The following is a 17,661-nucleotide window of genomic DNA, read 5'->3' as shown; positions in this document are numbered from 1 at the left end:
TCCCAAAATTAATCAGGACAAGGAGGTAGAAAGACAATGAAAGAAAAACCGTAATAAAATATAAATTACAAGGCCAATAAAGGATAAGTTCACTTCTGAAACACGTTACATATTCCACCCGTTTTTAGGGTAGAACATGTAACATGTTACAGCATCTGCACATCTCCCCGCACCAGCTGTCACAACTTAATAAAAAAAACAGTGCGGCTGTCATTCAGTTTCTTGTGAATGAATAGACTACAAGTACCATCAGCCATTGCGACTGATGGCTTGCAGTTGTAAAAATGAACTACGAGCGCTTTCATAGTTCATTGATCTTCCTGCTCTCAAATAACTGCATGCCTGTAGGAATTACAGGCAGACAGCTATCCTGAGAGTCTGCAGGAGACTGGCATTGCACCTGTGATATGCTGACTGCGGGTGCAATGCTCAGAAGGCTCCTTAGAAAAAAAAAAAAAATTTTTTACCTGCACAAAAATATGCATTTATTCTTTTTTTTTTCAAAAGGTGAACTTAGCCTTCAAGTAGTAGATGTGTATTGATTATTTTTGGAGAATAAGGAGGCCATTTCCTGTCACTTTAAGTTGCCTATGAGTCTACCTGCCTAATGAACGTACTGAATAGGTGACAAGAGGCTGTGCTTGAACACAACCATAATTTGAAGCTTAGGTTTAGTTAAATATATTTTTTTCAGTACCAGGGGTGATTTTACATTGAATTAAACATTTTGCTTGAAATATTCTGTCCTCTGTCCCGATACCCACTGTGATCTTCCGATGCCAAGGGAATTAATCCAAGCCACTGAGCTTTTCACAGCCACTCTTCAAAACTGCTGACTACTCTCAACCTTTCCGCCCCCCTGCTCCATTCATAAAAGCTATACTATTGTTTCCTGCAATGAAAAGCACTCTATGAATGGATGAGATGCAGATGAATAGAAGGCCCACCTCCTCCTTTAAAGGAGCACTTTTCATTGCAGGAAGCAATAGTAAATAAGGAATCAGTAATGTACTCAAGCAACTGGCATTTTTAGTGGTCAGCAATGAAAGCCTACATACTTCTCTCATAACCTTTCCCCCACACCATTATTATTCATGTAATTCTGCCAACTTACCTTTTCAGGCAGGCCTTTCTACAGATCACCACTTTCCCACTCATACTTCCCTTTGTCACGTTTCCCTACCCCTACGTCCTTCTAATACAGCCACTACTGCTACTTTACATGGAGGAGCATGTGACCTCCTCCCATGGTGCAGTTCTCGAGCCTGAACACTTACAAGAGATCAGTACTCCATAAGTAATCTGTGCTCTTTTAGTCACCGGTCACACTGCTGCAATTTAAAATCGTGCAATTTGTGTGTAATTTCAGCTTGAATTCAGGTGCGATTTCTGAAAACTTTATTGCTACTTGAGAAGATTTTCAACGATTTCTTGCAATTTGTAGTGCGATTCCATTATATTCTATGTATGTGAAATAGCAACAAAACTGCAGAAAAAGTAATGCAAGAACTACTTTAGAAATCACGCTACAGCAAATCGCAAATGTTAAGACACAGACATTCACATTCATTAGATGTGATTTCAGGTGCGATTTCAATCCACATATCACACCGGTATGAACGGGCACTTACTCTATAAGCCAATCAATTGATGTTTTTAAGTCATACAGAAATCTCTCTCAAAAAAAATATCTTGATTGATTAGTTCATGAAGTAAAACAGAAAATAAAACTTATGGAATATTGGTCCCCATTGGCTGCACACCCCACAACCTTTCAGGATTTCAGAGATACAGATACAGGATGGGCATTCACACTGTTCAGGGTATAAACATAATTCTTGCTCAAAAAACAAAGAGCTCAAGCAGTAAAGTTTACGTATAAAATGTATTTAATACAAAGTTAATGCAATATTCAATATTTATATTCTAAATGTATTCAATCATCATTTACAGCAACTTTATTCCAGGTAAACCCTACAGAAGACATTTAGTCCATCACCAAACCTGACAGCTCTTTATCAGGGCTTTCAGTGCAGGAATACAGTCCGGACTTTTGTCCTTTAGTGCAATGCCTAGAAGTACCGGCTTGTTCTTCGACTCTTGAGATACAAAGCTAACCAAATTCTTGGCACATACGTGAACCAGAGGCTGCAAAAATAAGAACAAAGAATAGGATTACAAAAAAAAAAGTGGACTTTTATTTCCTTAGGAAATCCTTATCCCCCATGAGGCGGAAGTGCAAAATCACGTATATATACGTGATTCTGCACAGGAGAACTGCCCTCTAGCAGTAAAATGCTATAGGGCAGAGGTAACTGGTTAAGTGCACAGTGTAATTTCCCTATATCCTTCTCCTCACTATGGGAACAACCACATTCCAAAACTTATGGGTGTTAATTTACTAAAGGCAAACAGACTGTTCTCTTTGCAAGGAAAGTCTCACTTTGCAAGGGAAGTTTCCCCAGACTTTAGTGAATGAAGTGAAGCTATGCTGACTTCATTATCCAATCATGTGCAAGCAAAATGTTTTTTATTATCCTTACACATGATTGGATATTCATATTGCATAACATTCACTAAGCTCTGATGAAAAGTCTCCTTATGATAGTGTACCTTGCAAAGTGTACAGCCTATTGTGCACAAGACTCTATTGTATGACAATATGACAAGTTTTCCTGACACCAAGAGAAAAAAGGGTGATGGGGGGGGGATCTCCAGCAGGTTGAGAGCCTCAGCTCTGTTCCTCTGTGAAAGGAGGGGGGGTGTCTCTTCCCTCCAATCAGCTCTAGGGGTCTCCTCACTGAGTTCTGCAGAGTTTAACTTTAGCTCCTCGCCCCCTTTCTTCTAAACTCTCAGACAAGCTTTATAAATTCAGCACTTTGAATGATGTAGAGAAAGAGAGACTGCAGATAGAAAGGTACAATTTATGTAGGAGGATTTGCTTCATCTCTGTGTATTACCTGGGGCCAATCACTTCATTGAGTACATTTAAAGTAAAACTATGGGCAAAACTCTTCATTTTGGATAGAGCAAGGGAGGGTTATAACCCCTGTCATATTTTTTTTCCACCATCTGTGTCCCTTTGCGGAGATTTCCCTTCACTTCCTGTCCCATAGTCAAACAGGAAGTGAGAGGAAATCCCTCAGGTCACCAGAACTAGAGTCCCCATTGGAAGATTTCCCCTTTATTACTAATCTTAATATCACAAATTACTAATCACTAATATCACAAATAGAGAGGGTGAATCTCCTTAAAGGGGGCACAGACAGCAATAAAAACCTGACAGGGGCTCTAATCCCCATCCACTCTATTCAAAACAAAAGATTTATACTTTAACCACCTCCCGCCCACCATATAGTCCAATGACAAGCGCAAGGTGGTTCTCTTGTTCTGGGAGGACGTCATATGACGTCCTCCCATTCTCACCGCGCATGCGCGGCTCAGGGAGTGCGCAGCGCGGAGATCGGCGGTGCGCTGTGTCCCTCGGACACAGTGGGTCACCGATCACGGAAAAAGCCGAAGATGTCGGCTCGGTCATGTGATCAGCTGTGTCCAATCACAGCTGATCACATGTAAACAGGGAAATGCTGGTTATCGCATTTCTCTCCTCTCGAGCTGTCACACCATCTGAGCTGCCCATCAGTGTCGCCCATCAGTGTCGCCCATCAGTGCCGCCCATCAGTGCAGCCTATCAGTGCCCACCACTGCAGCCTCATTAGCGCATATCAGTGAGGGAGAAAAAATTTTATAACAAAATTTTCAGTGGTTTTTGGTTTAAGAAAAAATAAAAAAACCAAAGGTGATTAAAAACCACCAAAAGAAAGCTCTGTCACAAAAAATGATAAAAATGTCATATGGGTACAGTGTTGTATGACCGCGCAATTGTCATTCAAAGTGCGACAGAACTGAAAGCTGGAAATTGGCCTGGGCAGGAAGGGGGTATAAGTGCCCTGTAGGCTAGTGGTTAAGGGTTTACAACCACTTTAGAGGAAAAAAAACCAAAAAACCAAAAAACAAACCAAAATCTTTAAAAAATCAAAAAACAGAAAATGCTGTACAATAAACCCTCCAAAGCTATGTGCAGTCCAAAACCCACAAGTCCAATCTTTAAATCAACTTCTTCTTGTGTTCAAAAATTCCTCCGTTAATATACCTCAAAAAGAAAAAATATTCACATAGTGCATTATCCTTTTATATATATCCAAATAATAGTGACTTTATTCAGGTGAATACCCAATCACGTTAATTTAACGTGATTGGGTATTCACTTGAATAAAGTCACTATTATTTGGATATATATAAAAGGATAATGCAGTATGTGAATATTTTTTCTTTTTGAGGTATATTAACGGAGGAATTTTTGAACACAAGAAGAAGTTGATTTAAAGATTGGACTTGTGGGTTTTGGACTGCACATAGCTTTGGAGGGTTTATTGTACAGCATTTTCTGTTTTTTGATTTTTTGTACATCTTTGGGGGTGAAGGTGTTGGTAGTGCTGTGGGGAATTATATTTAATTTTTTAGGAGAGTGTTTTTTTCATTTTAAACCAAAATCTTTGCTGAGTATAAAGTGAAAGCACCTATGAGTGCAGTAATTCCCGATAGTGTCAAAACTTGCTCACTCTCCCCCTTCCAAACATTCCTGTTGGTTCATGGCTATAATGGGCTGCCTCACTGGCCAATAGGAAAGTGTGAGAGGTAGGGAGCTTTGGCTTAGAGCATAATGGAATTTAGAGACTGGTGAAGATGCATTCAGGCACTTCTAGGTGTCTTCACTTTATACATAACAGATTAGATTCAGTCCTCCTAAAACAGGGGCCTTGGGTGTCAAACCTTGTGTTCTATATGCAGAGTCAGGCCTCTCCATATTACAATTCTAAGATCAAATGGTCAATCCATCTAAAGATTCACTCATCCCAAACGGCCCCTAGAAATAATGATGCCCAGCAGTAATGTGAAAATAGCAGAGAATGCACAGGTGCCCCACAGTGGTCCCAAATCGTATGAATAGCCAGGAGACCTTTCACCCTTGCAGCACCTACCCAAAACTGATCTTTAAACTGAGGATTGTTTCTTGAAGAGTCGTAGCCCATGTGAATACTATAGAGAAAGCCAGGTTTTATGCAAAGGTTTTAAATTACAATAATGGCTTTAACATCCCTTCTCTACTGTCATCACTATGATGCGATTTCAGGTGCGCTACTAACTTTGGAACCCTAATTTTCTGTGGCTCCAGGCCTAAAATACAAACTTAGGGGAGTGTTAACAGGGTTTGTAATAAAAGGCCACAGCTGGAACTTTTAGACCTGTACACACATATTAGGGCCAATTTCGGTCATTGGCAATTAGCCCAACAGCATGATAGGAGTTTAGGGGGATACTGGAGTATCCAGAAGAAACCCAAGCAATCACAAGGAGAACATGTAAACTCAATGCAGATTGTATCCTGGTTGGGATTTAACCTGAGGACTTCAGTGCTGCAAGGCAGATGTGCTAACCACCGAGCCTATGCCTTGTCCTTTTAGAAGAAAATCATACTGATTGTTATGCTTACCTCATCACATCCTAGAAGGACTTCAGTGGAAAGGGTGGGTTTTCCCAAGTCCCCAGCTACTGTGTTAGGCGTCACAGAGACCAGCGTTCCCAACTTCCCGTACTGTGTCACCACAACCAGAATATGATCTGTGAAGGCAGAGCAGACCACTTGGGTAGCACACCCATTGATCACCTCTTCAGCTTGCTTGGAGGTCACCACAGGCTGTCCTTCCATGTTCCCTCTATTCATGACAACAAATGATAACACTATTAATTTCAGGTCCTGCTAGAGACATTGGAGTGTGCTGTACTAAATATGATGTGCATCTTGCAAGCACACTGTACCTGTCAAACATGGCAGCATTGAACCACATACTGCTGTTCCAATAATGACATCTTATTCATAATATAAAAGAATATTTCTCAATAGCATATCTGATGTAAAGCCATGCACCCCAACACTTTCCATGGCAGAGCAATCTTCTCGACTCGCAAGTGAGAATCACAACTCTTTTCCTTATTTATCATCCTGTGAGCTAAGACTGAATGGTAAGATGGCGACATCAAACATGGAAGGTGCAAAGGCCAAGAAAATGGCCAGTTCACACCATTGTACCATAGTAGATTGAGCATTACGTGCATTGGTGCAGTGCTTTTCTCTTTCAGATGGAAGTGTGTTGTGGTGCACCACAATTCACAGTAATGCACTACAGTTCATTGCAGTGCGCTGCATAACAAAAAAATAAAATAAATAAGTACATGCATTTTTTTTGGTGGGTTTTAGTGCACTGGGCATCCCAGTCAACTGAATGGCCTATGTTAAAGACAATAGTCCACCTTTTGGAATGTACCAACACTAATAAAAGGAAACAAGTACAAACTATTTTTTTGCATTCAAACCTTCAGAGCATTGCAATCATGATCGGTGGATGGCTGGTGCAATGCACCGACGCCTCCAGCCCCGGACCTGTAAAAAGGTACAGAGCTGGAAGAGGTAAACAATGGACTCTGAGTATGGTGATGTCACTGTACTTATACTCCACTGAGATCTATCAATCCCTCTGCTGTGGCGGCAGATCAGACTTGAAAGTCTTTCCATTTACAGATCTTTGGGTGCCTGATGCATCTGGGCAGACAGCGCCATGCAGAATTCAGAAGAACACTGAATGCTGAGAGGAGAAGAACCCTGCTATTCAGGTAAGTGAGGGGGGAATTGGGAGGGGTGGTTTGAGGGTGGGGCTATGTATTACGGTACACCCCGACACCCTGAACCCCCTTTCACATCTGTGTGTGAAAAACATGACCTTCTTTAGGGTAGAATTGCACATTTTTGCACCCCTGGACATTTAAAACGAAGTATGGCCAAAGTTTTTTTTTCTTGTTACCATACTTCTCTTCTGGGTCACAGGAGTGCACTTATTTTTGCTCTCCTGTGACCCAGAGTCAGCTGATAGCAGGCTATTGCCTGCTATCAGAGTTAAAAAAGTAAAACATTTGTGATTGGGGGGTTAAGAGGATCTATGCTCGAAGTTGGTTTTGAAATCCAACCCCACACACACACACAAGCCCTCTCCCCTCTCAAAGTGCCCCCTGCACATATCCGACTCCCCCCCCCCGCCTCCCCACTAGCAAAAGAGGAGGGGGGTCTATACTGAGAGAGGGAGGGGGGGGGTTATAATGATGGAGAAGGGTCTGTACTTAGTGGGAGGGGGGGGGGTCTATACTGAGGGAGGGGGGGATCTATACTTAGAGGGGAATGAGGTCTGTACTCAGGGAGTGGAGGGGTCTGTACTGAGGGGGGACTATACCTGGTGGGGAGGGGGGGTCTATACTTGATGGAGAGGGGGTTTGAACTGAAGGGGGGCGGTCTATACCTGGCAGAGAGCAAGAGCGTATTTACCACAAGGAGGCATTTTTCAGGGGGGCGGTACCACTGGGGCAGGGATGGAAGCAGTCGATTTTTGCGTTGCCTAGGGCAGCACAAAACCTTAATACACCACTGTATCCAATTACATCACATAGCCACTCCAGGCTCTGGAACGATCTCGACCATATTGCAGGAATCCACCCACATCATGGATGACAGCTGGCTCCAGCTCTCAGCACACCAAATCCAGCTGTGCCCACCCGTTCTCCTGCCTGGTGCTCAAGTGCCATGCAGTACTCCTGCAGAAGAGTCAGCGTATCTGTGTGCTCGTACCTCGTACGGGCAAGCCAATACACTCTTACAAGAAGAGCCAATGAACTACCACAATGCTCAACAGCGCTGTGGTAGTTTACGGAGAACTACAAGCCAACAGCCACAAAGGGCTTGTCGTTTTACATTTACAGAATTCTGAGAATAAATGATGCAGCCAGGTGGGCAGGTGGAGCCCTGCATGCTTGCTTTATATAAACAATAGTGACAGCAAGAGGGGGGAGAACATCCCCATTAGCTGTCACTAGATACAGCAGAGCTGACAGAGGCTTCAGTAGCGGGAACATGTTACAAGTATCACCCAAAAAACAGATGGAACATGTACCATGTTTCCAAAGGTGAACGTGTCCTTTAAAATGAAGTCTACCAGTGGTGCACTGTCAGGGCTTCCACCTTCACCCAGTCATCCTTCCAAGTCCATGGGCTCCAGCCGCTTGAATGGCCGAACTACCATGACGTCATTCCCACAGCACAGAGCTAATAAGGGTGAAATATGGGTGTAACATGAAACGTGGCAACAACGTTGGGCTATGCCTTTAAAGGATATGTTCACCTTTCATAACATTAAACCCATATTCAGGGTGTAACATGTTACTGTAGGACCGGCCTCCGCTCTCCATGATCCCTGTAGTGACAGCTAGTGGGGGGATCTTCTCCTCCTTGCTAGCTGTCACAATTGAAACAAAACTGTGGCCGTGCGAGGCTCCACCCACATCACTCATTTACAGTATTCTGCGAATGGGAAAACTACAAGTTCCAGCAACCTTTGCGGCTGTCGGCTTGTAGTTCTCGATGAACTACCACGGCACTGTTGATAGTTGTGGTAGTTTATAGATTCTTCGTGTCAGTATATCTGCTTGCAGTATGAGCAGATAGATTACACTGATAGTCTGCTGACAGCTGGTGCAATGCTTTCCAGGCTCCCAAAACAAAAAATAGTAAGCCTGGGTTCCCACATATGCGGTGCGGTATATCGCATGTGATTCGCATACAAACTGCACCGCATTCCTATACAAATCACATGCGATTTGTGTGCGGTGCGATTGGAGCTATACATTATGTATGGCTCTAATCGCACTACACCTGCACCAAAGAGGTGCAGGACCCTTTTTTGGGTCTGCACTAGAATCGGATAGCATGGCTAGATCCGATTCTGTACATCGCACCGCATTTTGTGGACCGCATTTAAGGGTGTTGTTAACTTAACATACACACCCACAGCAGATCGCATGAACTGGGTGCGATTCTGATGCGGTGCCGAATTCGCACTGAAAACGCTGCTAATTTCGCACCGCATCAGTGTGAACCGAGGCTTAATGCACATTTTTTTTACCAGCAAAAAATGTGCATTCATTTTTTTTGTTAAAAGGTGAATTTATCCTTTAACACAATGCACGCTGACGTAACACAACAATGTTAACGGGCCCCATAGCCAAGTATAAAGAGTACAGTGCATTCCTGCAGCCCTTAGGTGAATGGACGGGACTCTGTCTATACATGTCAATGGAGGGGACTCCATCTATAACTGTGAATGGGGGGGTCTCCGTCTAGAACTGTGAACGGAGGGGTCTCCGTCTATACACGTCAACAGAGGGGTCTCTGTCTATACACGTCAACGGAGGGGTCTCCGTTTATACACGTCAACGGAAGGGGTCTCCGTTTATACACGTCAACGGAGGGGGTCTCCGTTTATACACGTCAACCGAGGGGGTCTCCGTTTATACACGTCAACCGAGGGGGTCTCCGTTTATACACGTCAACGAGGGGGGTCTCCTTTTATACACATCAACGGAGGGGGTCTCCGTTTATACATGTCAACGGAGGGGGGTCTCCATTAATACACATCAATGGAGGGGGTCTCCGTTTATATACATCAATAAAGGGGTCTCTATACAGGTTAGTAAAGGGGTCTCTATACACGTAAATGGCGGGGTCTATCTATACCTGTGAATGGAGGGGTCTATCTATACATGTACATGGCGGGGTCTATCTATACCTGTGAATGGAGGGGTCTATCTATACATGTAAATGGCGGGGTCTATCTATACATGTAAATGGCGGGGTCTCTATACACGTAAATGGCGGGGTCTCTATACACGTAAATGGCGGGGTCGCTATACACGTAAATGGCGGGGTCGCTATACACGTAAATGGCGGGGTCGCTATACACGTAAATGGCGGGGTCTCTTTACACGTAAATGGCGGGGTCGCTATACACGTAAATGGCGGGGTCGCTATACACGTAAATGGCGGGGTCGCTATACACGTAAATGGCGGGGTCGCTATACACGTAAATGGCGGGGTCGCTATACACGTAAATGGCGGGGTCTCTATACATGTAAATGGTGGGGTCTCTATACCTGTGACTGGAGGGGTGCTGCTACACCTGTATATACAATGTATGGAAAAGACAGGCAGATCCCACTATTAATAAAACAACATTGCCTCCTCACTGGAGGGACAGGTCCTCTCTATAGTACTACAACTCCCAGCAAAGCTCCACAGCAGGAGGAGTTCCTCCAGAAGCCTGAGCAGGAAAGCCTTCCTGATGATGAGGCATAAACTAAACCCAGCCTTGTGCTCTGATCACTCCAGCCAGGCCTGAGGCCTACACTAACTGTATACCTCAGAAAACTGGGCCATGTGTAAACTCCAAGCATCATCACCCTCTGCTCCTCTCCTCGGCACCCACCCTCCAGCTCACCTCACTCACGCCTTCCCTTCCAACAATCGAACAACCCGGAGAAAAAAAAACTACAACTCCCAGAAGACTTTGCTCTTAGAACACTCCAACTTTATTAATAACGACAAACATTATACAGAACAGCATGGACAGAGGAAAATTAAGGTACCAGCGACACCTACTGACAGACACTTTTTATTTAGTGAGAGGAAATTCTCAGTTTATGGAGCAGGGCTTCTCAACTTTATTGGTATAGAAATGTCATTGCATTGTGAAATGGATTGCATGTCTATAATGTTTACATTATTATATAGTGTTTTTATCCAAGATTAACACCCAGGATTCACCCATTTTATTTATCACAGGTATACTGCTACTAATTTACACAGCACATTACATATGTTCATTCACATCAGTACCTGCAATCACAGAGCTCACAGTGCAGAGCCTTCAGTCACACTTGTGTGATGGATGAACGTGTGCGATTATTGTTTGTATTCCCGCAGTGTATGAAATCGCATTGTGTTCCGCCAGGTGCGCTGCAATGCAATTTATTCTTAAAGCATAGCTTAGAGCAAACATTTTTTGTTGCCCGTGGAGTGGGGCTGTGTCCGCACTACATGACTTACCTGCTCATTTGGTTCTAGGGGAGAGGACAGCTGACATACTTACCTGACCTGCTTATCCTTCCCACACAAGACCGGTCCCTTCAGATCCTGCCACCCTGCGGTCCAACAGCCTTGAAAATGGACTATTCCTGACATCAATATGTGAAAGTAAAAAACTGTGCTGCATGCGTGCATAATGTATAAACCACAAACAAATAAAAACAAAATGCTGCTGTTACTTCAAAAAATATCAAATATAACACATAAATGAGCACTCAAAAGTGATGCAGTAGCGCAGAAATATATACGTGAAAAGATATGTGTAGAAAAAAAATATATAAAATGATAAATAAATAAAGATATACGTGTAGAAAAAAAAAAATAAAATAAATATAAAAAGTATATTACCAAGAAAAGTCAATGGGCGGGTCTCCGTCTATACACGTCAATGGACGGGTCTCCGTCTATACACGTCAATGGACGGGTCTCCGTCTATACACGTCAATGGACGGGTCTCCGTCTATACACGTCAATGGACGAGTCTCCGTCTATACACGTCAATGGACGGGTCTCCGTCTATACACGTCAATGGACGGGTCTCCGTCTATACACGTCAATGGAGGGGTCTCCATCTATACGCGTCAATGGAGGGGTCTCCGTCTATACACGTCAATGGAGGGGTCTCCGTCTATACACGTCAATGGAGGGGTCTCCATCTATACACGTCAATGGACGGGTCTCCATCTATACGCGTCAATGGACGGGTCTCCGTCTATACACGTCAATGGAGGGGTCTCCGTCTATAACTGTGAATGGAGGGTCTAAAATAAATATAAAAAGTATATTCCCAAGAAAAGTCAATGGATGGGTCTCCGTCTATAAACGTCAATAGAGGGGTCTCTGTCTATGCACGTCAATGGACAGGTCTCCGTCTATATATAAAAAAGTATATAAAAAGTTCATATAATATATAAAAAGTATATTCCCAAGAAAAGTCCAAAGAATGATCCTTATCCGTCAAACAATTCTTTACACTTCTCAAAGTAACCTCTCAAAGGCTTTCGGCCTGGGGATCAGACAAGTCCTGGCTGGAGAGCTGAAAGACCTGGATTCCATGCACTTTGGGCTACCCTGCAACCTCAGCTGTTTATATTGGAAGAAAATGACTTGAAACAGGACGTTTCTGCCTACCAAGGACCATTTATCTGAGTATGGAGTACTAAGAGGAGGGAGGAATTCCTTTGTACTACCCTAAGTGCCACCATATTGGAAATTTATCAGTTGAAAAGATTGCTTGCCTTTTAATGGGATAGGAGATTATGGAAAGTGGAGGAGAGGAAGCATATCAGCACTGATAGACCCTTCATCCCACCGAGAGATATATATTGAGCCATTTTTGCCAACCATGAGAGTGGGAGGCAACACGCGCTGGTGAGTGTACACCTGATAGGGGGAACACCATTTTCTTTTCTCACATGGTGGTTACTTTGAGAAGTGTGAAGAATCGTTTGGTAGATAAGGATCATTCTTTGGACTTTTCTTGGGACTATACACTTTTATTTATTTTTCATTTTATAATTTTTTTTTCTACACATCTTTTCACGTACTGTATATATTTATGCGCTACTAGATCACTTTTGAGTGCTTATTTATGTGTTATATTCCTGACACCAGCAAAAGAATGGGCTCTCGTGCCTGTGCAAATCACAGTCCGCACAACCCTACAGATGTGAACCAGATGTAAGTGATTGCATGACCGCTGATCACCCAGTTTTTGGCCTACTTGGAGCACAGAGCAGTGACTGTCAGTCACCCTTCTCCGCTATGCCTTTCCAGAGCACACTGGAGTTCTGGACTAGGAAAAGCCATGCACTGAGGGGAAGAGCTGACTGTCAATTGGGCAGCTGGGTTAATCCCAACAATATTGTCGGGATCCTTCCAGAGCTTGGAACAGTTCTGCCACGTCAGCTGATAGCAATGGATTGACTTGGGTACAACTAGCCTGTCAGATTTTTTACATGCGATTACTGCTTGCAGCAACAGCTGCCGGCAGTGATCATTCTGTTTCACAGGCCGGGAAGGCTTCCTGCCAGCAGAACACAATAGTGCTCTGTTGATGGGGGAATTGAGCGGTTTCCTTTCCTTCCTCCTGCAGTGAAAGGAAATAAAATTGCATCATCTTAAGTCATAGATACTGTATGGCCCAAACCATTTAACTTAATGTGCTTCCAGTATCTCAATTATAGACCGGCCACTTACCCAGTACTGCACTCCCATGTCCGAAACAGTCCACAGCTGGCTCCAAACATTTGCGAACTTCTCTGTAGCCCTGACATTCACCCTGGAGATCCTTTTAAGTGACTGTGCCTTGGTTGAGCTCACAGCCATATAAGTAATTGACTGAAAATAAAGTAATGACATTTATATTATGACCCTGTAAATGTATATGTGCATTTAATACAATTTCATGTTTATTTGGGAGATAGCATCAGTTGTGTTCCTGAAGAAACTGTTTACAATATCCATGAAACATGTTGAAGATCTCAGTTCCATGGTCTCATTAGTACAAAAATGATGAAATGTATAGTATGTACTAGTAGTGGGTCAAGGAGTTTAATGTATGGCCATACTAATAACTAATGAGGGCTGGAAGGGGATAATTGTACAACTGAGATATATTGGTGTATTCTATGACAACAGAGATTTTTTAAATATATTTTTTAAAGATGATATTAATAAAACTGTATTTTTGAATGACATCTGTGAAAGTGTTTCTGGGTTAACGGAAAACTCCTTTGTTTTCTTTCATTGTTCTAATTTTGGTGAATACAAAATTTAAATAAGTAAGACTGTCAAGGTCTTACCTTTCCCCAGAGGTCATGCTGCTCCATGTGCTGGCATCCATCTTAGGTTTCTGCAAAGTATGGTGGGAGCCTTTTATGCCTTCAGACCTCTGTGGGCCCTCCCCCAGAGGGGTGTGGCTGATCACATTTAAGCCTGTTGTCTGCACTTGCTCTTCGCATTCGTGTCTTGTATGTTTGTGTTGCAGCAAGCTCTGTTTCTACTCTCGTGGCTCTCCTGGAGACTGACTCGGCTTTGACTAGACTATTCTCAGTGTTATCCCTTTATCTGACCCTCCGTTGCTGAACCCAGCTTGTGACCTGTATATTCTTGTCTACCGTTCTGTACTGTCTGTCCCGCTGTTATCGACCCGGCCTTCCCGACTACGCTACTGTCTTATCTGGTTCCTACCAGCTATTCGCCATTGGCGGCGGCTATTACCACAGCTGGGGTGACTCAGGGGCCGCGACCTGGTCCCTGGCTGCGTCAAATCCATCCCCACCATCAGGGGCCCTGGTGAAGGACAGCCTGGGGCTTAGACTCCGTGCCCTGAGGCACTCCGGTCTGTGGGCGGTGGTTGTCGTCAGTCGGTGCGTGACCCTGCCATTAGGCCTGCCTGTCCGTTCCACAGCTCCTGCCCTGACATGACACAAATGCCATGAATCCTGATGGTGCAGGTACGCCTTCGCTTTCCATGTTAGTCGCCAGACTTGATCAACAGGATCTCCTGTTGGATCAGTTCGCTCAGGCGTTGTATTAGGCCGGTTGTCACTCCGGTGGTCGCCCCCGCTGCTGCTCCGGTTGTTGCGCCTACCGCCGCAGCTGCTGCTGCACCCGCGGTGCCCCGAGGTATGACTAGAACAGCCCCCCTTCCACAGCGCTTTGGTGGTGAGCTGAGTCAGTGTCGTGGGTTCCTCAACCAGGTGGGCATTTATTTTGAGTTAATACCCCATGCTTTTCCTACTGAGAGGTCAAAGGTGGGCTTCCTAATCTCGCTGCTCTCAGACAAGGCCTTGGCCTGGGCAAATCCCTTATGGGAGAACAATAACCTGGTGATTCACGAGTTTTCCGGTTTTGTCGACGCCTTCCGTAGGGTATTCGACGTGCCGGCTCGCTCCGCCTCGGCTGCCAAGCTACTCATGTCCATGCATCAGGGTTCACGGACCGTTGCCGAGTACGCCATAGAGTTTCGTACCCTAGCAGCAGAGGTGGGCTGGAACAATGAGGCTCTGGTGGCTGCTTTTTCTCATGGCCTTTCAGATGCATTGAAGGACGAGATTGCAGCCAAGGAACTGCCTGTGGAGCTGGAAGCACTCATTTCCTTCCTTATCCTGACTGACACCAGGCTCAGGGAGAGGTCTTCACTCAAGGAGCGCCTGTGGAGGCCTCCCAACCGACTGGCACCTGCGTTTTCTGTCCCACCCATTCCTCCCTCGCCTCCTGGGGATGGTTTGTCTGGCGGTGAGCCCATGCAGCTGCGGTTTGCTCGCCTTTCCGTGGAGGATCGCTGCCTGTACTGTGGACTTGGTGGGCACTTTCGGCAGTCCTGTCTGGTCCGTCCGGGAAACGCTCGCACCTGAGATCCTGTCGGGGACAGATCTTGGGTGGAGTTTCCTCGTCCCCGGTGTCCCGCAAAGATAAACCACTGATCACTGTTGTCCTCTCTTGGGCGGAGGGCTCGGTGACGGCCCAGGCGTTGGTAGACTCTGGGGCCGGCGGGTTGTTTATGGACAGCTCGTTTGCTGCCCAGCACTCCATTCCCCTGCAGGCTCGAGTTACCCCATTGGTTCTCGAGGCGATAGATGGCAGGCCCCTGCAACCGCCGCAGGTTACCCACGAGACCCTGCCGGTTGAAGTAGCTATTGGGATTGTTCACAGGGAGTTGGCCTGTTTCCAGGTATTTTCTTCCCCGCACTATTCCATGGTTTTGGGGTATCCCTGGCTCCAGAAGCACAATCCAACCTTTGATTGGCGAATGGCCGAGATTCTCTCGTGGTCTCCACAGTGTGGGGCCGGGTGCATCCGTGGGCCGGTTAAGGTGTTGTGTACTTCCTCGGACTCTGTGTTGCCTACCAACTATGGGAAGTACCTGGACGTGTTTGAGAAGGTGTGCACTGGTGACTTACCTCCCCATCGTCCTTACGACTGCGCCATATCCTTGCAACCCGGTGCCACTCCTCCACGTGGCAGGGTGTATCCTCTCTCGGTTGCGGAGACTCAGGCCATGGAGGAGTATGTTGCGGATGCGTTTTCCCGGGGGCACATTCGTAAGTCTACTTTCCCAGCAGGAGCGGGCTTTTGCTTCGTAAAGAAGAAGGGTGGTGAATTGAGGCCTTGCATCGATTATAGGGGCCTCAATCGAATCACCATTAAGAATGCCTACCCAATTCCGTTGATTACAGAGTTGTTTGACCGCCTCAAGGGAGCAATGGTGTTTACCAAACTCGACCTTAGGGCGGCGTACAACCTCGTACGGATCAAGCAGGGGGACGAGTGGAAGACCGTGTTTAACACCAGAACTGGTCACTGGCTCTAATGTAAAGCCTTGTACACATGATGAGAATATTGGACAAATGATCGTTCATTTTGAAAATGAAGAGGTTACGAAAGTTACAAAAATTCTTGTACGACAGAATACAACTTCGGAAGTGGTTTAATGTATTGTATTGTAATGTATTCTTTCATTTTTGAGCATGCAGAGTCTTGTTCACTAGGTTTTTTTCAGGCAAATACTGTACTGATTAAATGAAAATCATTTGTTCTGGTATTGTACGAGAAAAATTTGTGTGCTTGTCCCTTTGGATAATTTTGCATAAACTGTCATTATCGGCTCTTGAAAACTGTACAAATGATCCAATTATCAACCGATCACTTGAAAAGTGGTATTTTTCGTCCAATGTTCTCATTGTGTGTCCACGGCTTAAGGGAAGACTGATGAGTTCTAAGTTTATTTTGGAATGTTTTCTGTTGTTCTAACTCATATACTGATGACTAAAAAAAATGAAAGTAAAACTCACTCATTCAGTTGTTTTGTATTTGTTCATTTAGAAAATTGATTTTTTTATATTTCATGAAAATTAGTAAAACATATATGGTGTAGCCCTTACCCTGAAATTTTGAAGACCTTGTACTGAAAGGTTTGAAGGCCATTGTTTTAAAGAATCATGTCTGTGTTAACATGAATGCACTGGAATTTCAGCATGAAAAAGAGTTTTATTATTTTGAGCCCTGTTCCTGTACTGTGCTATCTACTTTACTCAAATTCAATTCCCATATAAAGTAGATCTAATCTGTAATCCAAACACTTGTTCCCTGGCCTTCGAGAGAGCTCTGTGGCTTCTGTGAACACACAGGTTTGTTGGGATTCTTTATGTAGTATCTATTCCTCTTTTCATGGGATTTATGAAAAGTAGAATGTCGGCATCATGCATGTGATTTTATTTAACTCCTTTTGATGTAACATATTGTGGTAGCTGAATTGAATAGAACTTACCTGCTCAACAAGCATTCTAAATACAATTATCTGGAAAAGGTGCTGTTGTGATACTTATCAATGAATGCAGGGCAAAGTAACAGTGTCAATGTGAGGGGGTCCCTACCACCTCACTAAAACTCACCTTATGAACCAGCTGAAATTTGCTTAGTGGGTAGCCCTATCATCCCCCTCCCACCTGACATCTTTGGATTGAAAAATTGAAGGAGCCAAACAGTGGTTGCACCCAATCAGACGCAGCTGCTAACTGGATATTTTGACAGCTGGTGGGCTGTGACCTCCTCCCATGTGACAGTGCTCAAGT

At 44.4% G+C, this 17,661-nt stretch overlaps 1 protein-coding gene across 1 annotated transcript; it reads right to left on the bottom strand.

The window, feature by feature from the left end:
- Positions 1-1,871: 1,871 nt before the first annotated feature.
- LOC149473013 (proteasome assembly chaperone 3-like) lies at positions 1,872-10,520 on the bottom strand. The gene is made up of 3 exons (XM_089681981.1): positions 10,437-10,520; positions 5,555-5,777; positions 1,872-2,148 (listed from the first exon to the last, which is right to left on the bottom strand). Exons 2-3 carry the CDS (start codon positions 5,768-5,770, stop codon positions 1,996-1,998), a joined length of 369 nt encoding a protein of 122 aa, XP_089538107.1. The 5' UTR covers positions 5,771-5,777; positions 10,437-10,520; the 3' UTR covers positions 1,872-1,995.
- Positions 10,521-17,661: the final 7,141 nt, after the last annotated feature.

The sequence above is a fragment of the Staurois parvus genome, unplaced genomic scaffold (assembly GCF_062004578.1).
Source record: "Staurois parvus isolate SC_StPar_1 unplaced genomic scaffold, SC_StPar_1.0 ptg000018l, whole genome shotgun sequence".
NCBI lineage: Eukaryota > Metazoa > Chordata > Amphibia > Anura > Ranidae > Staurois > Staurois parvus.
The sequence above is the reverse complement of the archived record's forward strand: the minus strand, read 5'-3'. Positions and strand labels throughout refer to the sequence as shown.

Excerpts from the sequence above, each read along its gene's own strand:
- LOC149473013 (XM_089681981.1), bottom strand. The coding sequence starts at position 5,770 with ATGGAAGGACAGCCTGTGGTGACCTCCAAGCAAGCTGAAGAGGTGATC. Across the intron at positions 2,149-5,554 it reads TCCTTCTAGGATGTGATGAG|CCTCTGGTTCACGTATGTGC; the intron begins GTAAGCATAACA and ends TTATTTTTGCAG.